The sequence below is a fragment of the Juglans microcarpa x Juglans regia genome, chromosome 5D (genome assembly GCF_004785595.1).
Source record: "Juglans microcarpa x Juglans regia isolate MS1-56 chromosome 5D, Jm3101_v1.0, whole genome shotgun sequence".
Taxonomy (NCBI): Eukaryota; Viridiplantae; Streptophyta; class Magnoliopsida; order Fagales; family Juglandaceae; genus Juglans; species Juglans microcarpa x Juglans regia.
Window position 1 is genome coordinate 1,115,104 of NC_054602.1, and position 18,604 is coordinate 1,133,707.

At 34.9% G+C, this 18,604-nt stretch overlaps 2 protein-coding genes across 2 annotated transcripts; both read right to left on the reverse strand.

Annotated features, from left to right (window-relative positions):
• Positions 1 to 2,040: 2,040 nt before the first annotated feature.
• On the reverse strand, positions 2,041 to 3,846 carry LOC121265480 (GDSL esterase/lipase At5g03610-like). Its single transcript, XM_041169131.1, has 4 exons — positions 3,821 to 3,846; positions 2,985 to 3,265; positions 2,837 to 2,853; positions 2,041 to 2,562 (listed from the first exon to the last, which is right to left on the reverse strand). The coding sequence occupies exons 2-4, from the start codon at positions 3,197 to 3,199 to the stop codon at positions 2,465 to 2,467; spliced, it is 330 nt and encodes a 109-aa protein (XP_041025065.1). The 5' UTR covers positions 3,200 to 3,265; positions 3,821 to 3,846; the 3' UTR covers positions 2,041 to 2,464.
• An 8,324-nt stretch (positions 3,847 to 12,170) lies between these two features.
• LOC121265489 (GDSL esterase/lipase At5g03610-like) lies at positions 12,171 to 15,854 on the reverse strand. Its single transcript, XM_041169144.1, has 6 exons — positions 15,553 to 15,854; positions 15,263 to 15,457; positions 15,022 to 15,058; positions 14,734 to 14,971; positions 13,209 to 13,506; positions 12,171 to 12,561 (listed from the first exon to the last, which is right to left on the reverse strand). Exons 1-6 carry the CDS (start codon positions 15,710 to 15,712, stop codon positions 12,347 to 12,349), a joined length of 1,143 nt encoding a protein of 380 aa, XP_041025078.1. The 5' UTR covers positions 15,713 to 15,854; the 3' UTR covers positions 12,171 to 12,346.
• Between the last annotated feature and the right edge of the window lie 2,750 nt (positions 15,855 to 18,604).

Sequence of the window (18,604 nt, forward strand, 5' to 3'; positions counted from 1 at the left end):
CACAACCTATTGGCTGGCCGCCTATCTTTATATATATATATATATATAATTGAATCCACAACGACAACGAGTGGAAAATTCAACAAATTAAAGCAAGCTTTCATTAAATTAATGATCATTGATGTTAATCCTGATCATCATGATATATATTCCGTGTTTAATTTCTTCTCTGTATACTTTATATGATCCTTATCATTTATATATAGTTTCTAGTTGTAAAATCATGCGCGCCACACGGACACACATTAATATATTGGGTCGACAAAGTTTCCAATCATTTATATAAATGCCCGAAAACATATTGGTTTCTGTTTTAGTCGCCGACTGCTCGATTAAAGTTGAAAGAATATATGTAAGGTGGTGAGGGAGAGATCCTTATACATAAACCGAGTGTGGCGTAACCGTGTAAGTAGCATTGCATGCGCAGCCATACAATATGTCGGCCACTTTTGATGTTAACTGCTCATTCGCCCAATGAAAATATATCTCCTACTTATGGCTCTAATTAATTGCAGCTAGGAGGATAGTTGTTAACATAAGTCATGTCTGGTCTCTCTCTCTCAATTTGTTTTTGTTTTTGTTTTTGTTTGCAAATTAGTCAGTTATAATTAAGTTATTAATAATTAGAATGTGATCATTTCAACGTGACATTCCTAAAGCACTGCCACCAGAAAACTATGATTAATAATGGAGCACTACTATATATCTAGAAAAAAATAATAAAAACACATTCTAATTATTATACATATACATATATATATATATATATATATACATATGAAAAATTTTACATATCATCCTCACACCACACACCACACATAATTTTTTAATTTTTTTCTCTTACCAAATATGTGATGTATGGATGATGAGTAAAATAACTCAATTAGTTTAAAAAAAATAAAATAAAAATAATTTAAAAAAATAAAAATACGTGTAGTGTGTGAGGATGATAAGTAGCAAATTAAGTTCTATACATACATACATACATATATATATATATATATATATATATAAATGGTGTTTCCTCGGCAGAGGTACTGTACGTAATCAATTTAGGGACTGAAACATAGATGTATGTGAAGAGACAAAAATCCTTTAATCTTTGCTGAAATTACATAGCTGTACATTTCAGACAACTATCAACATAGCCGTACATAACTGCTATGGATCCTTTATATATGTCAATATACAAGTCATGCTCTGTGTGGTCTATTTCAAGCTTACAGTATGATTGAATTAATGCGAGCATGATCCTGAACTGAAGTTCGCCACTATCAAATTAAAAGACTGCAAAAAGTGAGATCCAAAATATCAAGTATATTGCTCCCTTAATTAATTAATAAACTTCACATACAAACTGTTATGAGTAGTAAGCCCATTCATGAAAACCTGAATATTACACGATCGGCCGGTTAGTTTGGAAGCCCACAAACTTAGAAACTATATATTATGGTCAAGCTAGCCCATTCATGAAAGCCTTGTCTCCATATAAACATTAAGGTCACGATCTGGAAAAAACGGTCAAATGTACGACCAATCTCACGTTTTTATGAAAAACAGGTCTCCAAATTTTTCAATTCATTTCTTGAATTCGATCGAGGACGTTTAACTTAGATACTTTTTCTTCATCACTCCTTAATTTTCAGTTATATACTACAGTGAACCATATAATAATAAAAGAAAGGCCTCTTATAGTACCCACAAATCACGTGCTGAATCATGTACAATGGAAGTTACGTTTTAAGTTATAAAATAATTTTTTATTGCTTTATTACGTACGATTTACGAATAAATTTATTTTTAATCCCATTTATTAATGGGTGCCGCTACTATGCCGTCCTGCGTGTGTAAATTTTTTTTTTCTTTACATATTTTTTTAATATATTTAAATATTTTTAAAAAATAAAAAAAATATCAATACACTTAAAATCACTTCTTTAATCACTAAATAAATTTTTTTTTCCAAGCGGTCAAATGGAACAGTCATAATGGGTGGGCAAAGTAGTGTTTCTCTTTATTAATACATCAAAGACATAAAAGTTCGTCTCACTAATTTATTTAAAATTTATTAATTATTATTTTTATATAAATATTACGAGTTTATCCGTACAGAGAATAACTCATGATATACATTAGAAAGTGGCATGGACTCCAAGCATCACCTCCTATATAATAGCAGCGCAAACCCAGATCAGGAGATAGAACCCTGCAGCCAGCTACACAATACAACAAAGACGGTACGCGGGACGACAGAAAATAGCTAGGAATTATATAAAACAATACGAACAATAATATTACCACGTACAAGATGATTTTCCTCCCTTCTTTTTGGTGAATCTAATGAAGTTAACGTTGGAGATGATCAGTGGCTCTCAAAGCAGAATACACAGCAGTCCATCCCGCCTGAGTAGGATGAACTCCGTCCCAGAAAGAATGCTGATTCTGGGTCCTCACAAACTGTGTATTAATTCTTGGCCCCATTTTCATCTACACTCCCACAGTTGTATTTGCTGCTTATACCAAAACAACATGGCTTCAGTGGGTTCTCAAACTGTGTACCTCCTGCACACGAGATGAAGATATATATTATATATTGCTGGTCTATTAGTAGATCAAGACTGCAAAGAAAATGCATGGTTCGATTCCTTAAAGCGAACCAAACTGATTGAAAAGTACTCGGAATTAATGTCCATTTATGGGCTGGTCATGTACAATATTGTTAAAATCACTTAATTAGGACAAGGCCCAATTAATCAAAGTACATATATATATATATATATATATATATATATGCCATAATGACTAATAATTAGGTGGTTATAAACGTACGACGTACCTTTGTTCTTGATTACTCGCTATAAAAAAAATAGGCTTCTGTAATTAATTTATTACAATTAAAAGATTATTTGTAATCAAAATTAGTTACAAATAATCATTTTATTAGAATTAATTAGTCATAAAAATCCGTTTTTCTTTTAGTGACCGTGAGGAAGGAGTCATAAAGATCAAGAATGACAAAAGGATAAGAATCCTTGGCTTCGCTGTTTAACTTTGCCACGGCTTGCTGCAACAGCAGGTTGTGGAAAACGACGAGAGAGTTTTCCGTTTCATTGCATTGTTGGAATGAGGATATGGCTGTCTTTGAAGGGACGCATCCTAAAGGCTGTAAAGCGTTCACAACTATTTTTTTAACTCCCATGCCATGAATACGCCTCAAGTTGATAGTGAGTTGATTGACCACTGCTGTAATGAAAGGCTTCCAACCCTAGAATAGATTATACATTTGGAAGAAGGTAATTAATTCAGTTCTCACCTTGGAAAGTTTAAAATATACTAATATTATATGAGGACAACAAAAACAAAACAAAAAAACATGAAAAGTTTATCCCGACAATTCCTACGTACGTACCCTTGAAGTACCATATATACTTAATTATTTGACAATTTTCTATTTAATGAGGAGCCGGAAGTCATTATCAGTACATTAATTTTTAGATCAGTACTTCCGCGCACTTAGCAGAAAACAAACCCAGAAGATCAAGCTATCGTCATTCGTTTTATCCAGCATGTCCCTTATCTTGAGATCAACTGATCTCCACAACTAATAATTATCCAAGAATTTTCTCCACATAAGAGAAAAGAATTAACATGATATTGCTTATATATATATATATATATATATATATATATATATATATATATATAAGCCTGCAGGTAGCAAAATTTCAACATATCCGTGTCATGCACGCTGATTTATATAATTTATCAATTTAATTGTTTAAATTTTACGTATGTATATGAATGTACCATTAATTCTTACCTGGGCAGATCCATTCCTGACACTGTAAGTAGGAGCTTTGACGGATGAGAATTAGAAGCTAGCAGCACACGTCCTCGCACCACTACTTGCTGCCCTGTACGTAATAAGTCGCACAAATATATATGCATACACATAAATTACGTCATTAGCAAGAAGTATACATGAATTCATGATGGCAAAGGTGATCAAAGGACCCATAGATATTATATATTGTTAGATCAAGTACCTGAGAGCATGGACAAGAGGAAGCAGCAAAGAACAGAAAAGATCAGAAGCTTTTGCACGTACGTGATAGCTAACAATTAGTGTTAGAGAGAGACTAGAGATTGTAAAATGGCATTAATTCCCACACACACAAACTGATTAGCAGCTTGGAGGGCGGGCTTCTACGTATTTAAAGATCGAGTTTAGAAACTCATCATGTCTAGCCACAAGTACATGTTTGAATTCAAAATCCATAGTACGTACTGACGGTTAATTTTAGCAATTGATGGAGGGAACAGAAGCACAACCACCCATGGCCATGGGTTATCTCCCAAGGCCAAGGGAACGCTGTTAATTGTCATTTTTCACAATCGTATATATATGGGGTAGTGATAGGGTTATGACTACCTATTTACTACGTACTTGCATGTATTTAATTTTTTTTTTTTTTTTGATCTTTTTTTAAGTAATTTTTTTTAACAAATTATTTTCTTATATATGGACACCGACACGTACGTACTTGCTCGTTTAATAATCACGAGGGTACGTCCTTTTATAGGTGAGGTCACAGTCGGCGCCAAATGTTACCCAACAAGGGTGACATGCAACGTGTTCGTAGTTCGTACTTTTTCACGGGTGACTGTAGACTTTTATAAAACGACGAAACCTGCTCGCAGTACTAATTTGTTGCGTATATGGATGTAATGAATAATGGTATGAATATATATAATTATTTTATCACTTCAGTTTTATGGTATTATTTCAGTTTTTTTATAATCATATATATGTAAAAGCGAAGGCGGTGATACGAAATTTGAACTCTAAATTATGAGAAGTTTGAAATTTGAATTATGAGAATTAGTTTAAAACTAAATTTTTTTAATAAATTACTATTATCATACTGATTAGGCCTCATTTATTTTTACAACTCTTTTCAACTCATTTAATCATTACAATTTTCTCAAATTTTTATACAAAATATAATATAAACAATTCAATTTTTTTAAATTTTAAAATAAAAATAATATTAAAAAAATTTATTTTAATAATATTTTATTCAACTTTCATCTCAACCTATCTCATCTCATCATCTACGTAAACAAATGAGGCCATAGCTCTGGGCTCTAACAAAAGCATTTCATTTAAGAGCATGGCTTTCCTTGCATAGTTTTTTATTCGGCCTTTTCTATCTTAGTAACATCAAATAAGAATTTTGTGCTAATTACATTTATTTTCATTTTTATTTTATTTCAAGAAAATTAGAATACAATAAACAATTATATGCACCAGCACATCATATTATTTCTCTTTTGTAATTTGAAATTATCTAGGTGAAACATATTATTAAGAAAAATATAAAACTTAGTTTATCATTGACATGTAACTTATTTCCTATATAGCTGATCATTTCCATAGTCAGCTTCTTCTTTTAATTGCAACATATAAAAATATTAGATGTAAATTGTATAAGGAATGATGACAAAATTCAAGCAACTGTGCTTCAATCAAGCTGCACAACACAAGATCTCAGCAGGGAAGTAGCAATCTACTTAAGTCAACCAATGTCTATACTTAGGAAGTAAATCAATCTATTAGCTGTATATAGTAGTCTGATTAGCTGTGTATTTAATCTGTATTTCAGCTCTACTCAGAGACCTTGGGTGCCATTACTGAAAACACCCTCTCTTCACTGTGACAACATGAGTGCCTTGTATATGATAGTCAATCAAGTTCTACATGCTAGAACAAAGCACATAGAACTTGATTACCATTATGTCAGGGAAAAAGTGGCACTTCGCTCATTGGAAACAAAATTTATTACCTCTCTTGCTCAACTTGCAGATATCTTCACAAAACCTTTGTTCAAAAATCAGTTCAAGCTGTTGCGTGACAAACTTGGTCTTTATTTTCTTCCACATCCAAGTTTGAGGGGGAATATAAGGAATAATGACAGAATTCAAGCAGCTGTGCTTCAATCAAGCTACACAGCACAAGATCTCAGCAACCTTCCCAAGTTATCTCAGCAATCTACTTAAGTCAACTAATGTCTATACTTAGGAAGTAAAACAATCTGTCAGCTGCATATAGTAGTTTGATTAGCTGTGTATTTAATCTGTATTTCAACTCTACTCAGAGACCTTGGGTGCCATTACTGAAAACACCATCTCTTCACTGTGACAATATGAGTGCCTTGTATGTGATAGTCAATCAAGTTCTACATGCAAGAACAAAGCACATAGAACTTGATTACCATTATGTCAGGGAAAAAGTGGCACTTCTCTCCTTGGAAACAAAATTTGTTACCTCTCTTGCTCAACTTGCAGATATCTTCACAAAACCTTTGCTCAAAAATCAATTCAAGCTGTTGGGTGACAAAATCAATCACATAAATCAATCTGTCAACTGTATATAGTAGTGTGATTAGTTGTGTATTTAATTTGTATTTTCTGTATAGCATTCTTTCTATATTTTGTACATTTTCCATAGATGGATCGACTTGTATATGCTATTATAAATATGGAATGAAAGCACACTCTTTATCTCACGAGTCTCAACTCATGAGATAGTAGTTTTTCAAAATATCTTTATGGTATCAGAGCCTATACTGGTTGATAGAGAACTGTGTTTTTTTTTTCAATCTATGGATTCCTTTGCAAATTGCAATCTTTGGTTCCTCTACCAACTCAGACCCTTATCCTTACCCAGTATCGCAAAATGTCTCCAATTATGTATCTCTCAAACTAAATTCAAGCAGTTTTCCGCTTTGGAAAACACAAATGCTAAACATACTAGAAAGTTATGATCTTCAAGGATTCATAATAGGTGATGTTTCAGCACCATCACAATTTCTTTTAGGTGACTCATCTCAGCCTAACCTGCTGTATCAAAAGTGGTGCAAGTCTGATAGATTAGTTAAAGGCTGGCTTATAGCTACACTCTCTGAAAAAGTGTTAGGCATTGTTGTAGGTCTATACACTGCCTCAGAAGTGTGGAATGCTCTTGTTCATGCATTTACAAGAGTTTCCTTTGATCGAAGTCTTGCTTTTAAGCACAGACTCACCTCCATCACAAAAGGATCTGATTCCTTAAGTGATTACATAAGGAGGTTTAAGACCATCTGTGATGAACTTGCTGCTATTGGCAAACCAGTGGCAGAGCACAAGAAGTCTTGGTGGCTTCTCAATGGCATTGGCAAAGAGTTTGAAGTTTTCACAGCAACTATGCTCAGGCCACCTATTCGAGCTTACTCAGAAGTTGTCTCCCTCTTGGAGAGCTACACAGCCAAGTATAAAATTGATACTAACACTTTACCTGTGGCCTTTTATGGACAGAAGTCCTAAGCAAAAGAAATCAAATGCAAATCCTGGATCCTTCACATCAAAGGGTCGTGGTTTTGTACAAGGACAGTCCACTGGCTCTAAAACAAAGGTTGAACGAAGTTTTAATAGTCACTCTCGTGGCTCCCCTTCTAACTTCAAATCTGCAAATAAAGAAGAAGTCATCTGCCAGATTTGTAACAAAAGAAACCATACTACTTTAAGGTGCTTTAATAGGTTTAATCATTCTTTCACAAATGATTGCCTCCCACAAGGTTTTGCAGCATTCAAAATGGAATATCACAACTCTGAAAATTCTACATGGCATCCTGACACTGGTGCTACTGACCATATGACTGCAAATGAAGGTATTCTTCACTCATTGACTCCTTACAAAGGTCATGATGGTATAATGGTAGGTAATGTGAAGGTATTACCTATCACACATGTTGGTCAGGCCATGATTGGCCCCTCTAAATCTCAGATTATCTTAAATGATGTTCTTTTAGTACCTGTTATCAAGAAGGATCTAATGTCTGTTAGCAAGTTAATTACCGATTACTCTCTGAAATTTGAGTTTGATGGACATGATTTTGTGATAAAGGACATGGTAACACAGAAGATAGTGGCAACATGAAGGAACCAGAAGGGGTTGTACACTTTTGATGCTGTCTCATGTTTTCAAAATAAGGAGAGCTTCTATTCTTCCTGATTTCGATCCACAAATAAAGTTCAATGGCACCAAAGACTTGGACATCCAAACTCAAGAATTTTAGACTTTCTTTGTAACAAGAAGCTTATTAATCTTGAGTCAAAACAAATTTCTACACAAATTTGTACTAGTTGTCAAATAGGGAAAGCCTGCAAGTTGCCTTTTCTCTCTAAAGATAACACTGTTAATGTTCCATTTGCAAAAATCCATTGTGATGTATGGGGACCAGCTCCTACTTCTTCTAGGAAAAAGTATAAATTCTATGCTATTTTTGTTGATGTAGCTACAAATTTTTCATTACTGATTCCTCTTAAGCATAAATCTGATCTCCATTCTGACTTTGTTCAGTTTCACATGCTTCTACAATGTCAATTTGATGCCAAAATTAGTGTCTTCCAAACTGATGAAGGAGGTGAGTTCAATGACACGAAACTTCTTGCATACCTTCAAAGTCATGGCATCTTTCACCAAGCTGCTTGTCCAAAAACACCTGAACAAAATGGAAAAATAGAAAGAAAACATAGAAGTATCACATACTTAGGTTTGACTACGATGTTTCATGCCAAACTCCCACATAGGTTCTAGCTAGACTATTTTTCTATTGTTGTTTTCTTGTTAAACAGATTGCTGAGATAACTTGGAAAGGTTGCTGAGGTCTTGTGCTGTGCAGCTTGACTGAAGCACAGCTGGTTGAATTCTGTCATCATTCCTCATAAATTGATTAATTTTCTTAGAAGAATGCAAATTTAGAAATTCTTCTTTCTTTCTTATTTTTTTACTCATTTTTCTTTATCGCTTTATCAATGATGTTTCTAAAAGTTTTCAACTCAAGTACTATTTATGTGACGCACTGACTCCCACGTATGGAAATGCGAGAATCGTGACGTCGGGATGATGACAACACGGATGACGCATCCCAATGATAAGTGCACAAGTGTGTGCAACATGCAAAAAGCGCACAACAAAAGTTGCAGCAGTTAATTAAAAGTTAGCTAACTAAGTACCAGATATTTAAATAAAAATATCCAAAATAAATTGCATTTAAAAAGTTATACAATTATCTAATATAAATATAATACAAACCAAATACATAGTTAAAAAGTGGGGGACAAATCCCAATACATGAGTAAGTGATCCCAAATCACTTCTCCAGCGGAGCCGAATCCGCAGGCTCTTCGTCCTCATCTGCATCAAAATCTACAATACCATAAAACGGTACCGCAGGGTATCGAATACCGTGAAATTATGAATCTCAGCAAGTAATCAACCAACCAACCTAAGAGATAAAACTGCATTAATGCAGCCAACAAACATGTGTACCTGATGAAATGCAAATGTGACCCAAAAACTTCATTTTCATCGAAAATGATTATTTTTCAACGCACACCAAAAATCTCATTTGACTTGAACACACTAAAAAATGGCCCAATCATAAACCAACCACTTTCCCAGAAAAATGGTGCTCGTAACCATTAAATCATAATCCATCATTTTCCCGAAAAATGGCCCAACACAATCATTTATGTGACACTATAGACGGAATCACAGGCGGGACTCTATCATCATCCCTACAGTTCCTTTCCACACAAGGGGTACCTATTAGAGCACTGTAGGCGGGAATCACAGGCGAGACTTTACCACCATCCCTACTGCGTGCACTGTAGGCGAGAATAACAAGCGAGACTCTGCCACCATCCCTACTTACCACCATCCCTACCATGTGCACCAAAGGCAGTAATCACAAACGGGATTCTACCACCGTCCCTGCTTACCACCATTCCTACAATCTTTATCCTCTCTCTCAAGCCATTCAATCCAATCATTTCAAATATACCCAAAATCATTTCTCACATGAAAATCCAGTTTTCATTCACAACACATGAGCATGCATGAAATGATGCAATAAACGCCATGATGCTAAACACAACATAAATGCACGCAAGCATAATTCAATTAAATAAACAACCCATCCCCACATCCAACCGACTCTCATATTCCTCAGACTCAATGTCCGTCACAACCACCCAAACTGCAGAAGATTTGTTAGTGCAAGAATATATTTAAATCTCAAGAAATTCTTTGAAAAATTACTTATAGCATTATAATATAATTTTTGAAGGATTACGGAGGTGCTAGAAGTGGTGTCACAGTAATGTAACAGTGTAAAATGGACAAGGGCCGTGGGTTTCAAAAACCCAATTTCGAATGGGGACAAAATAAGACTTGGGATGGTTAGGGAATGACTTAGGGGTGTGGATGAAACTACTGGTGGTGGTGGTTGGCTGTGGGTATCAGCGTGAATGGCGGTTAAAAGCCAAAACACCCAAATCGGAAAATGAGTTAGAGGAGCTTCAAAGGTGGCCGATCGGGGCTGAGTTTGGGTGGGTTAGGTAGCTGGAGGGCCATCGGTATTGTGGTAAAAATATGGTGGCCGATGGTGGCGCGACAGCAGCGCTAGAGCACAAAGGGTGCTGCGGCTTGGAGCTGTGCGTGGGGGCGATTGGCGGCGAGGGAGGAGCTGAGAATGGATGAGTGAGGTTGTCGGCCGGTGGAGAGAAGAATGGAAAGGGCGGTGACGGTAATGGGCGGCGCATGGTGGCACTGTAGGTGGAAGAAGAAAACGGATGGGGGAGAGGGGAGGGGCTTCGCGTGCTAGAGGAAAAGCAGGGGAGGAAGAAAAAAAAAAGAGAGAAGGGAAAGAGAAAAGAGGAAAAAGAAAAAGGAAGGGAAATAAATGAGATCCAGTCTTTCAACTCGGGGTCTCGAAACTGATCCAACGAAAATGATTTCAAAACGACAATTTAAATAAACTAATTTAAAATAAAGAGAAATTTAAATAATGAACAATAATTAATAATAAGAAAACACATTAAATTAACAGTTACAAATCTTAAAATAATACCACATAAATCATCTAAAATTTAAAACAAGAAAGCCCATAACCTTAAGAAATGTAATAATTACTTAGTCAAAATACACGTAAATACGGGATATCACAATTTATTTTAGTATAGTGGTATATATATATATGGCCTCTCCAAATTTATAATCCTGATTTCATCCGTGATAAAATGTATTGTAATAAAATGGTTATATTCATAAACAATTATGCGCGAATAGTATATCATGAATTTCTCTAATAAAAACACGTGTTCATGCATTTAGTAATGATTTTTGTAATTCTATTAGTTTTGTAATATTTTTCACCAGCTAGCGGGGTCTTAATAATTAATTGAGTTAAGTGAGAAATATTTTTTTTAATTTTCTTATTATATATTGAGGTTATGCTGGCTGGAGCAAATAATCTCATGATTCAGTTTCTAAATATTTTTAAAATTTATAAATGCTGAATATTGCTTTGTAATTTCCAGTACTATTGAAGGTCAGTTAATTTTATATATATAACGCCGCCATAACTAACTAACTTAATTAATCATCACAGCTAGAACTAGTACTGTTGGTTGATTATACGATTACTCGATCGGGGTTCAAATGTAATTCCTTGATTAATTAGTCAGGGTGACTCTTAATTAATACTACCAGGATGATTTCTCATTAATTAACCCAATATTGAGATTTTTAATTCGATGGGTTTTTATTTTTTATTTTGGTAATTAGGGCGGAAAAAAAAATGAAATCTGGCGAGAGATCATAATTAGCTAGGTTTATAACTTTATACATGCAACTTGTAGGGAAAAGTTGAGACATTCATATAATTAAAAAATGGAGTACCCATATATATCAGAATTAGAATATATACAAATTTAATTAATACGAATTAGTAGTATAGCACCATATCATGCAAACGATCGATCGAACACATATATACATGATGTGGTACGAGAATTAACGCAAGTTTTTCCCGCGGGCGATTAACGTAGGTACGAAGTACTGTTTCCGTGTGTGACGGGTCTTTTCACATGCATTAATGTTAGGGGTTTTTTTTATCTTGACTTTATATATATATTATATATATATATATAGATCGAGGATCTCTATTAACTATATATGAAGATTTATATATAATTGAATGCACATTAAATTATGTGGTACGTACAACATTAAAGATAGACTAAATATATAAAATAATCTTTTATTGCATTATTAATACAACATCATGTGGGGCTATATATATCCGTATATATATCCCCACATGCATGCATGGGAGAAACAAACAAAGACGTAGAATTCACCTTGAATTAATTGTATAAAAGAAACAATATTTCCTAATATAAAACCACAGCATGAATACTAATTTTGTCCATTTGTTTTGTGCATGCAGGGCAGGTGACTCTAGTAGTATAGTTGTTTAAGAGTGGCTTGCAAAGCTGGAAACAGAGCACGCCATCCCTGCTGCGTAGGATGATTTGCGTCCCAGAAGAATGCTGCTTCGGGGTTCTCACAGACTGTATATTTCTTGGCCCCATTTGCATCTACACTCCCACAGGAATATTCACTGCTTATGCCAAAACAGCATGGCTTCAGCGGGTTCTCAAACTTTATACTTCCTGCACAAAATTAAAATATAGTTCTATATATTAATTATTGCATCCATTAATATTAGAAGTCGATCGATTTGCAATATGATATATACCTGAAAGTGAACCAAAGTTTTATATAGGACGAATTAAGGGAATTTATAATGGAAACCTCCGGCCCTGCCCTAAGAGAGTAGTAAATAAAGTTTCTTTTATATTTGAATTTGGATTTTATAAAATTCGACGGGTATTCCTCCGTCATAAGTGAGAGTTATGATCAATAAAATTGGAGTACCGCCTCTTCTTAAAAAAAAATTATAAAACTCATTCCTTAAAAAATGATATTAATAAATAAGGTTTTTTATTTGTTTGTTTATTTTTTAGAAATATAATTTAAATTTATTATAATTTTTGTCTATAATGCTTATATAACAATAATAAATAATAATATAATGATAATAATAATGATAACATGACTGGGTCAATTCATGTGATATATATGCGTTATTTGTCCATGAATTTCTTGCAATCGGTAATTGTCAATCAAGCTTAGGTGCCTTTTTTAATGTGTATGTGTATATATGAGTTATACCTATTAATTATTATTTACCAATAAAATCCTTTAATATTGCTTATAAAAAAATAAATAAGTAAAAACTGGGGGTTGTTATATGTACCTTTGTTCTCCAATACTGACATGAACGAATCATAAAGATCAAGAATAACAAAAGAACGACCAGTACTGGTTTCGTTGTTCAACTTTGCCACCGCTTGCTGCAACAAAAGGTTGTGGAAACTCACAAGAGAGTTCTCAGTTGCGTTGCATTTTCGAAATGAGGAATTGGCTGTTCTCGCAGGGAGACATCCCAAAGGCTGTAAACCTGTCACAGCTATTTTTTGAACTCCCAAGCCATGAATACGTTTCAAGTTGACAGCAAGTTGGTTGATCAATGCTATAATGAATGATTGCCAACCCTAAAACAGATGAATTTGGGATAAATATTAACACCAGTACATGAAGGATAAGTAATTAATCATGGAACTCAATATTAGAGTACTAAACATTTACAATAATATATGCATGCATGCATGGACGTTGTTATATACATGATCGTCTTGCAAGGAGGACGGCGCCTGCCGGGAATCTATATCTTAAGTAGAAGATATATGGCGATCGACTAGAATTTAAAGAAGTGTGACCGCTAGCTATATATATATTATATAATAGGGTTGAGATACATAAATTAAAGAAACTTGGTGCAATATTAGTCGGGCTAATCGATCATAGACCATGCACCAAGTGGGTCCCGTATATACCACATTAATTAATTTATTTGTTGAGAGATCATTCACCTAACCCACACCCACGAGGCCAGTCGTGCTTATGACATCTAGTCTCTATACAGCGAGCATATATATATAATAAGCTGCCAGAGTAGAAACATACAAACATATATAATTTGAATGAACAAAAGAAAAATAAATAAAATAAATAAATATTCCTTCATCTTTGAAACCCCAAATTCTTAGCTAAGACTGTTCTGTTTAATTAAGCGCTTGTCGATAGTCGATCCCGACAATATAATATGCTTATTGACCAATTATAATTTTTACAGTCATTATCATGTACTAGCTAGTTTAATTCGTTTTAGACGGCTAAAGTGATGCGAGCTAGCTAGCTATTAGTGAATATATATAAAGTATCTATAAATGATGTTGAATATTGTCTTTATTTTAGGGGGATCATCATGACCATATGTACGAAAATTGTAGAGCTACAATTAAAGAAGTTTCTATTATTTTTTCCGCAAGACAAGCTGCCATTATATGCACTCAATTTAAATTGTGGAAATATGATAATATACACCAACATTTCTAGATACATGCAAAAGTGTGATACTGATGATCACGTCACTCATTTTTCCCAGCTCTAATCATGTGGCCAGCATCATATAGAAATGGACTCAAAACGCACACTAATGGCGGCATAGTCGATCCGCTTCCTATATATATGAAGCTCAGAAGAACATATCTCGATTGTGTGAAAAGCCAATGACCAAAAATCCACAACTAGTAATTACCCAATTAATAATTTATTTCTACGTAAGGGAAATAATGATACTGCTAGATAATTAAGAACTAGTGGCAAAATTTTCACATATGATCAGTAGTTATACTGATTTATCGATCAAAAGTTCTCACCTGTGCAGATCCATTCCTGGCAATGTAAGTAAAGTAGTCATTACCCACAAGACTGACAAGGCACACAGAGGACTTCAGGTCTCTAGCAGTAAACACCTTTTTTTTTATGAGATGTTGGAAGAAATCGATCTGGGTGGTCATGTTTGGGCCAGGGTACACAACAGTATCAAATGCACCCGTTCCTCCATAAGCAAAGTTCATTCCATATCTCAATAGTGGGGTCCCATATTTCCTCCATAAGCAAAGTTCATTCCATATCTCAATAGTGGGGTCCCATATTTCCTCCATCTATACTGAATCGGAGACTTGACTCCTATGAACTTGGCTGCGCACATATACATATATAATAAGGTTCAACAAACCAATATATATATATATATATATATATATATATTAGAGATATATGCTTAATTATAAGTGTGAGAGAGGGATCAGACACACCAACATACGTGATATGTAACATCGATGGTAGAAAGAAATGGTCAAATCATGTGAGAGAGAGATAGAGACAGAGACAAGAGACACATACCAACGTAATCAGTTAGGACACGGCCATCGGAAAAACGACCGTATGGTTTACCGGGAAAGGTTATGCCATATGGATGTTTCCAAGCGGATTCAGATTTGTTGGTGTTGCCTGTGTCTGCATATGAATCCCCGAAGACAAAGAGCTTTGAGGGACGAAAATCAGAAGTTAAATGTCCTTGCACCAGTACTTGTTGCCCTGCAACAAATCACCAATATGACTAAAGAGGAGAGAGAGGTAATTATTTTTGACCGAAAATGCAAAAGGAGCAGACTTAAAAGTACTGATAGAACCTGAGAGAAATATCAAGACTAGGAAGTAGCAGAGAACAGAATAGAAAAGCTTTTGCTGCGCGTCCATTATAGCTAAGATCAAGAGAAGCAAAACGTGTGCAACGAACAAATACAGGTGCAAATGCAATTGATGGAAGAGATATCGAAGGCCTAATGTCATTATATATATATATACACATGCTCGATCTAATATATATTATATACATAGTGGCCGTGGCCCGCGTGGCACACAAGTTTACCCATTCATTACCTTATACCGAGGTCCTTGGCTGGCCTAATTATTATATCACATTCTCTCTCTGGCCTACTCATAAAAAATATATAGAAATGATATTTGAAGCAATGTTTTGAATATCATGCTGGAAGTCGTACCGGTTAAGGCACTGAAACGAAATATTTCAATACTAATATCGTTTCGTTTACTGTTTTGGGATAGTCGATATATGAATAAATTATATATATAAATATATATAAAAATTATATTCTAAAATAATAGTCTATATATGAATAAATTATATATAAATACATATATATATAAATTATAAATAGTCTAGTCTGAATTGGGGATAAAAAAATAAGCTTGTAGTTTGAAAAAATGAAAAAAAAAAAAAAAAATTGAAGGCCGAAATATCGGCCGGTACGAAACGGTCTTGGTACCTGTACTGGCCCAGCGGCCGGTACGGTATGAAACTGAAAACAGTGATTTGAAGTTTAGAATTTGTAAATTTTGGTATTTTTTTAAAAAAATATGTAAATTTGAGACCATATATATATATGAAAAAATTATTTTTTAATAATAGATCATACTTTCTTTTAAAAGAAGTGTGTAGAATTTGTTCAATTTAAAACTATATCTAACATTACTCATACATAATAATATATATGGACGAGTAAGTTGTTGATCATAGAATATTACAAGTTGAAATATAAAAGTTCATTCATTTTTTGAATGGCATAACTAACCGATCTGTCATTAAAGGCGGGCTAGAGTAATTGGATATAGTCAACAATTATGTGATAATTGTATAATATTGGATGATTAAATTAACGTTCCTAATTGGCCAACGTGAATGTTACGTAGTCGATTTTCATTAATCAAATAAATATGAACACAGACTCTGACAGCTTAATTAAAAGATCATCATGCGATATGCAATATAATATTTATCATGAGAATGTAAATACAGTATACAAGTAATCTCGAGATCAGTCTACATATATATCACGCTAATTTCGTTGACCTACTAGTAACATATTAAGCGCCACGTACGTACGTACATGATCACTCTTTCAGAAAGATCAAGCTATATACGTCAAGGATCAATGATGTTGTAGCTTCATTTTAAGAGATCACGAAGGAAATATGAAAGAAAAAGAAAAGAAAAATTAGATCAAGAAGACTGATCATGAGAAGCTGCGAGCGAGGAGACACACTGATCATACGTAAATACAATTAAAGCTAACCAATTAAGTCAAATAACAAATGCGGAGAGCGGCCATGATCTAGTCCAACTTAATTCCCTACAACTTGTATATATGAAGCGTCTATTGAAGCTACACAAGGAAACCTCTCCAACGGGCAATTGCTAACAAAATCCCTATATGGCAACTACACCACCAGATCAAGCCATGCCCACCGCCCAACGGCTACTAGCACAACAAATATGGAAATTCTTTTATTCTCCTTCTATATTTGTATGAGAAAATCTCTTTTTTGTACATTACAATTCTCTGTAATTTTTCCCACGACCGGTGTATATTGAAAGACTCTCAATGGACTCTCACGATGTGTGAGATTTTTCCACAAACACCTAGAGTGCAATTCTCTTTATAGTATCAAGGCTCTACTGAGAGCAAGTGAGTCTTACTTCGCCCATGGCTTCCATCTCACTCTTTGTGAGCAACATCATAACACTGCGATTGACACAGGAGAATTACCCCTTGTGGAGGGAGTAAATCGTGGCCTTGGCTGAGAGCCAAGACCTTATGAACACCACCAGAGAGCTGAGTTAAACATACCTCCAATGGTGCAAATGTGATCATCTCTCCTGTGGTTGGATTATCAGCACCCTTTCAGAAGAATCCCTCAGCTTTGTGGTCAGCCTAGACACCGCACACCAAGTATGGCAAGCCCTGCAAGAGGCATATGCTCAAAACTCCAAAGAGAGGGAGTTCCAACTGACTCAACAGCTCTCCTACATGAGGAAAGATGTATCAACATCCTTGGTGGAACATCTTCGAAATTTCAAGGGAGTGTGCGACAACAGAAGGGCTCTCATGCTTTTTCCAAGGGCCAGCAAAATCGTACGCATCCTAAGGCTTTTTTCATCTAAAGGACGTGGCATCTCACAGGCTAGCCACACCCCACGGCCTAACGCTACTTCTAAAGTTCCTACTGGAGGTCCTCTAAATCAAAACCAAAATCAGATGGCTGCCCGTGACCCATCTCGTTCTGAAATGTGTCAAATTTGTTGAAAAAAAGGACATATTGCTTTAAAATGTTGGCATCGGTTCAATCACAGTCTCCAACCCGACGATATCCCGCAGGCCTTAGCCATCAGAATGGACAATCGATACGGGTGCCTCTGCTCATATGATAGGTAACTCATATATGCTTAATAACCTTCGTCGCTACCTTGGCAATGATGCAGTAATTATTGGTAATGGTAGTCTTCATGAAATTACGCATATAGGCGACACTTTTATTGGTACTGGTACTTCTTGTATTATGCTTAAAGATGTCTTACTTGTCTCGAATTTAACGAAAAATCTTTTATCTATTAGTTAATTAACTTCTGATGATCCTTATGCCTGTGAATTTTATGGTGTTGGTTTCTCTATTAAAGAATGAGCGACCAGCCGCACGCTGCTGATTGGATATCGCAAGGATAATCTCTACATTTTGACCTCACCCATCAAAGCACAATTCTCCACTCGTTTTCGATCGGTTACTGAAGAAGTGTGGCACCAACGGCTGGGGCATCCGCAAGCCTCTACACTTCAAATTCTACGTTTTAAGGACCTTATTCAGAATCTAAGAAAAATAAAGGTG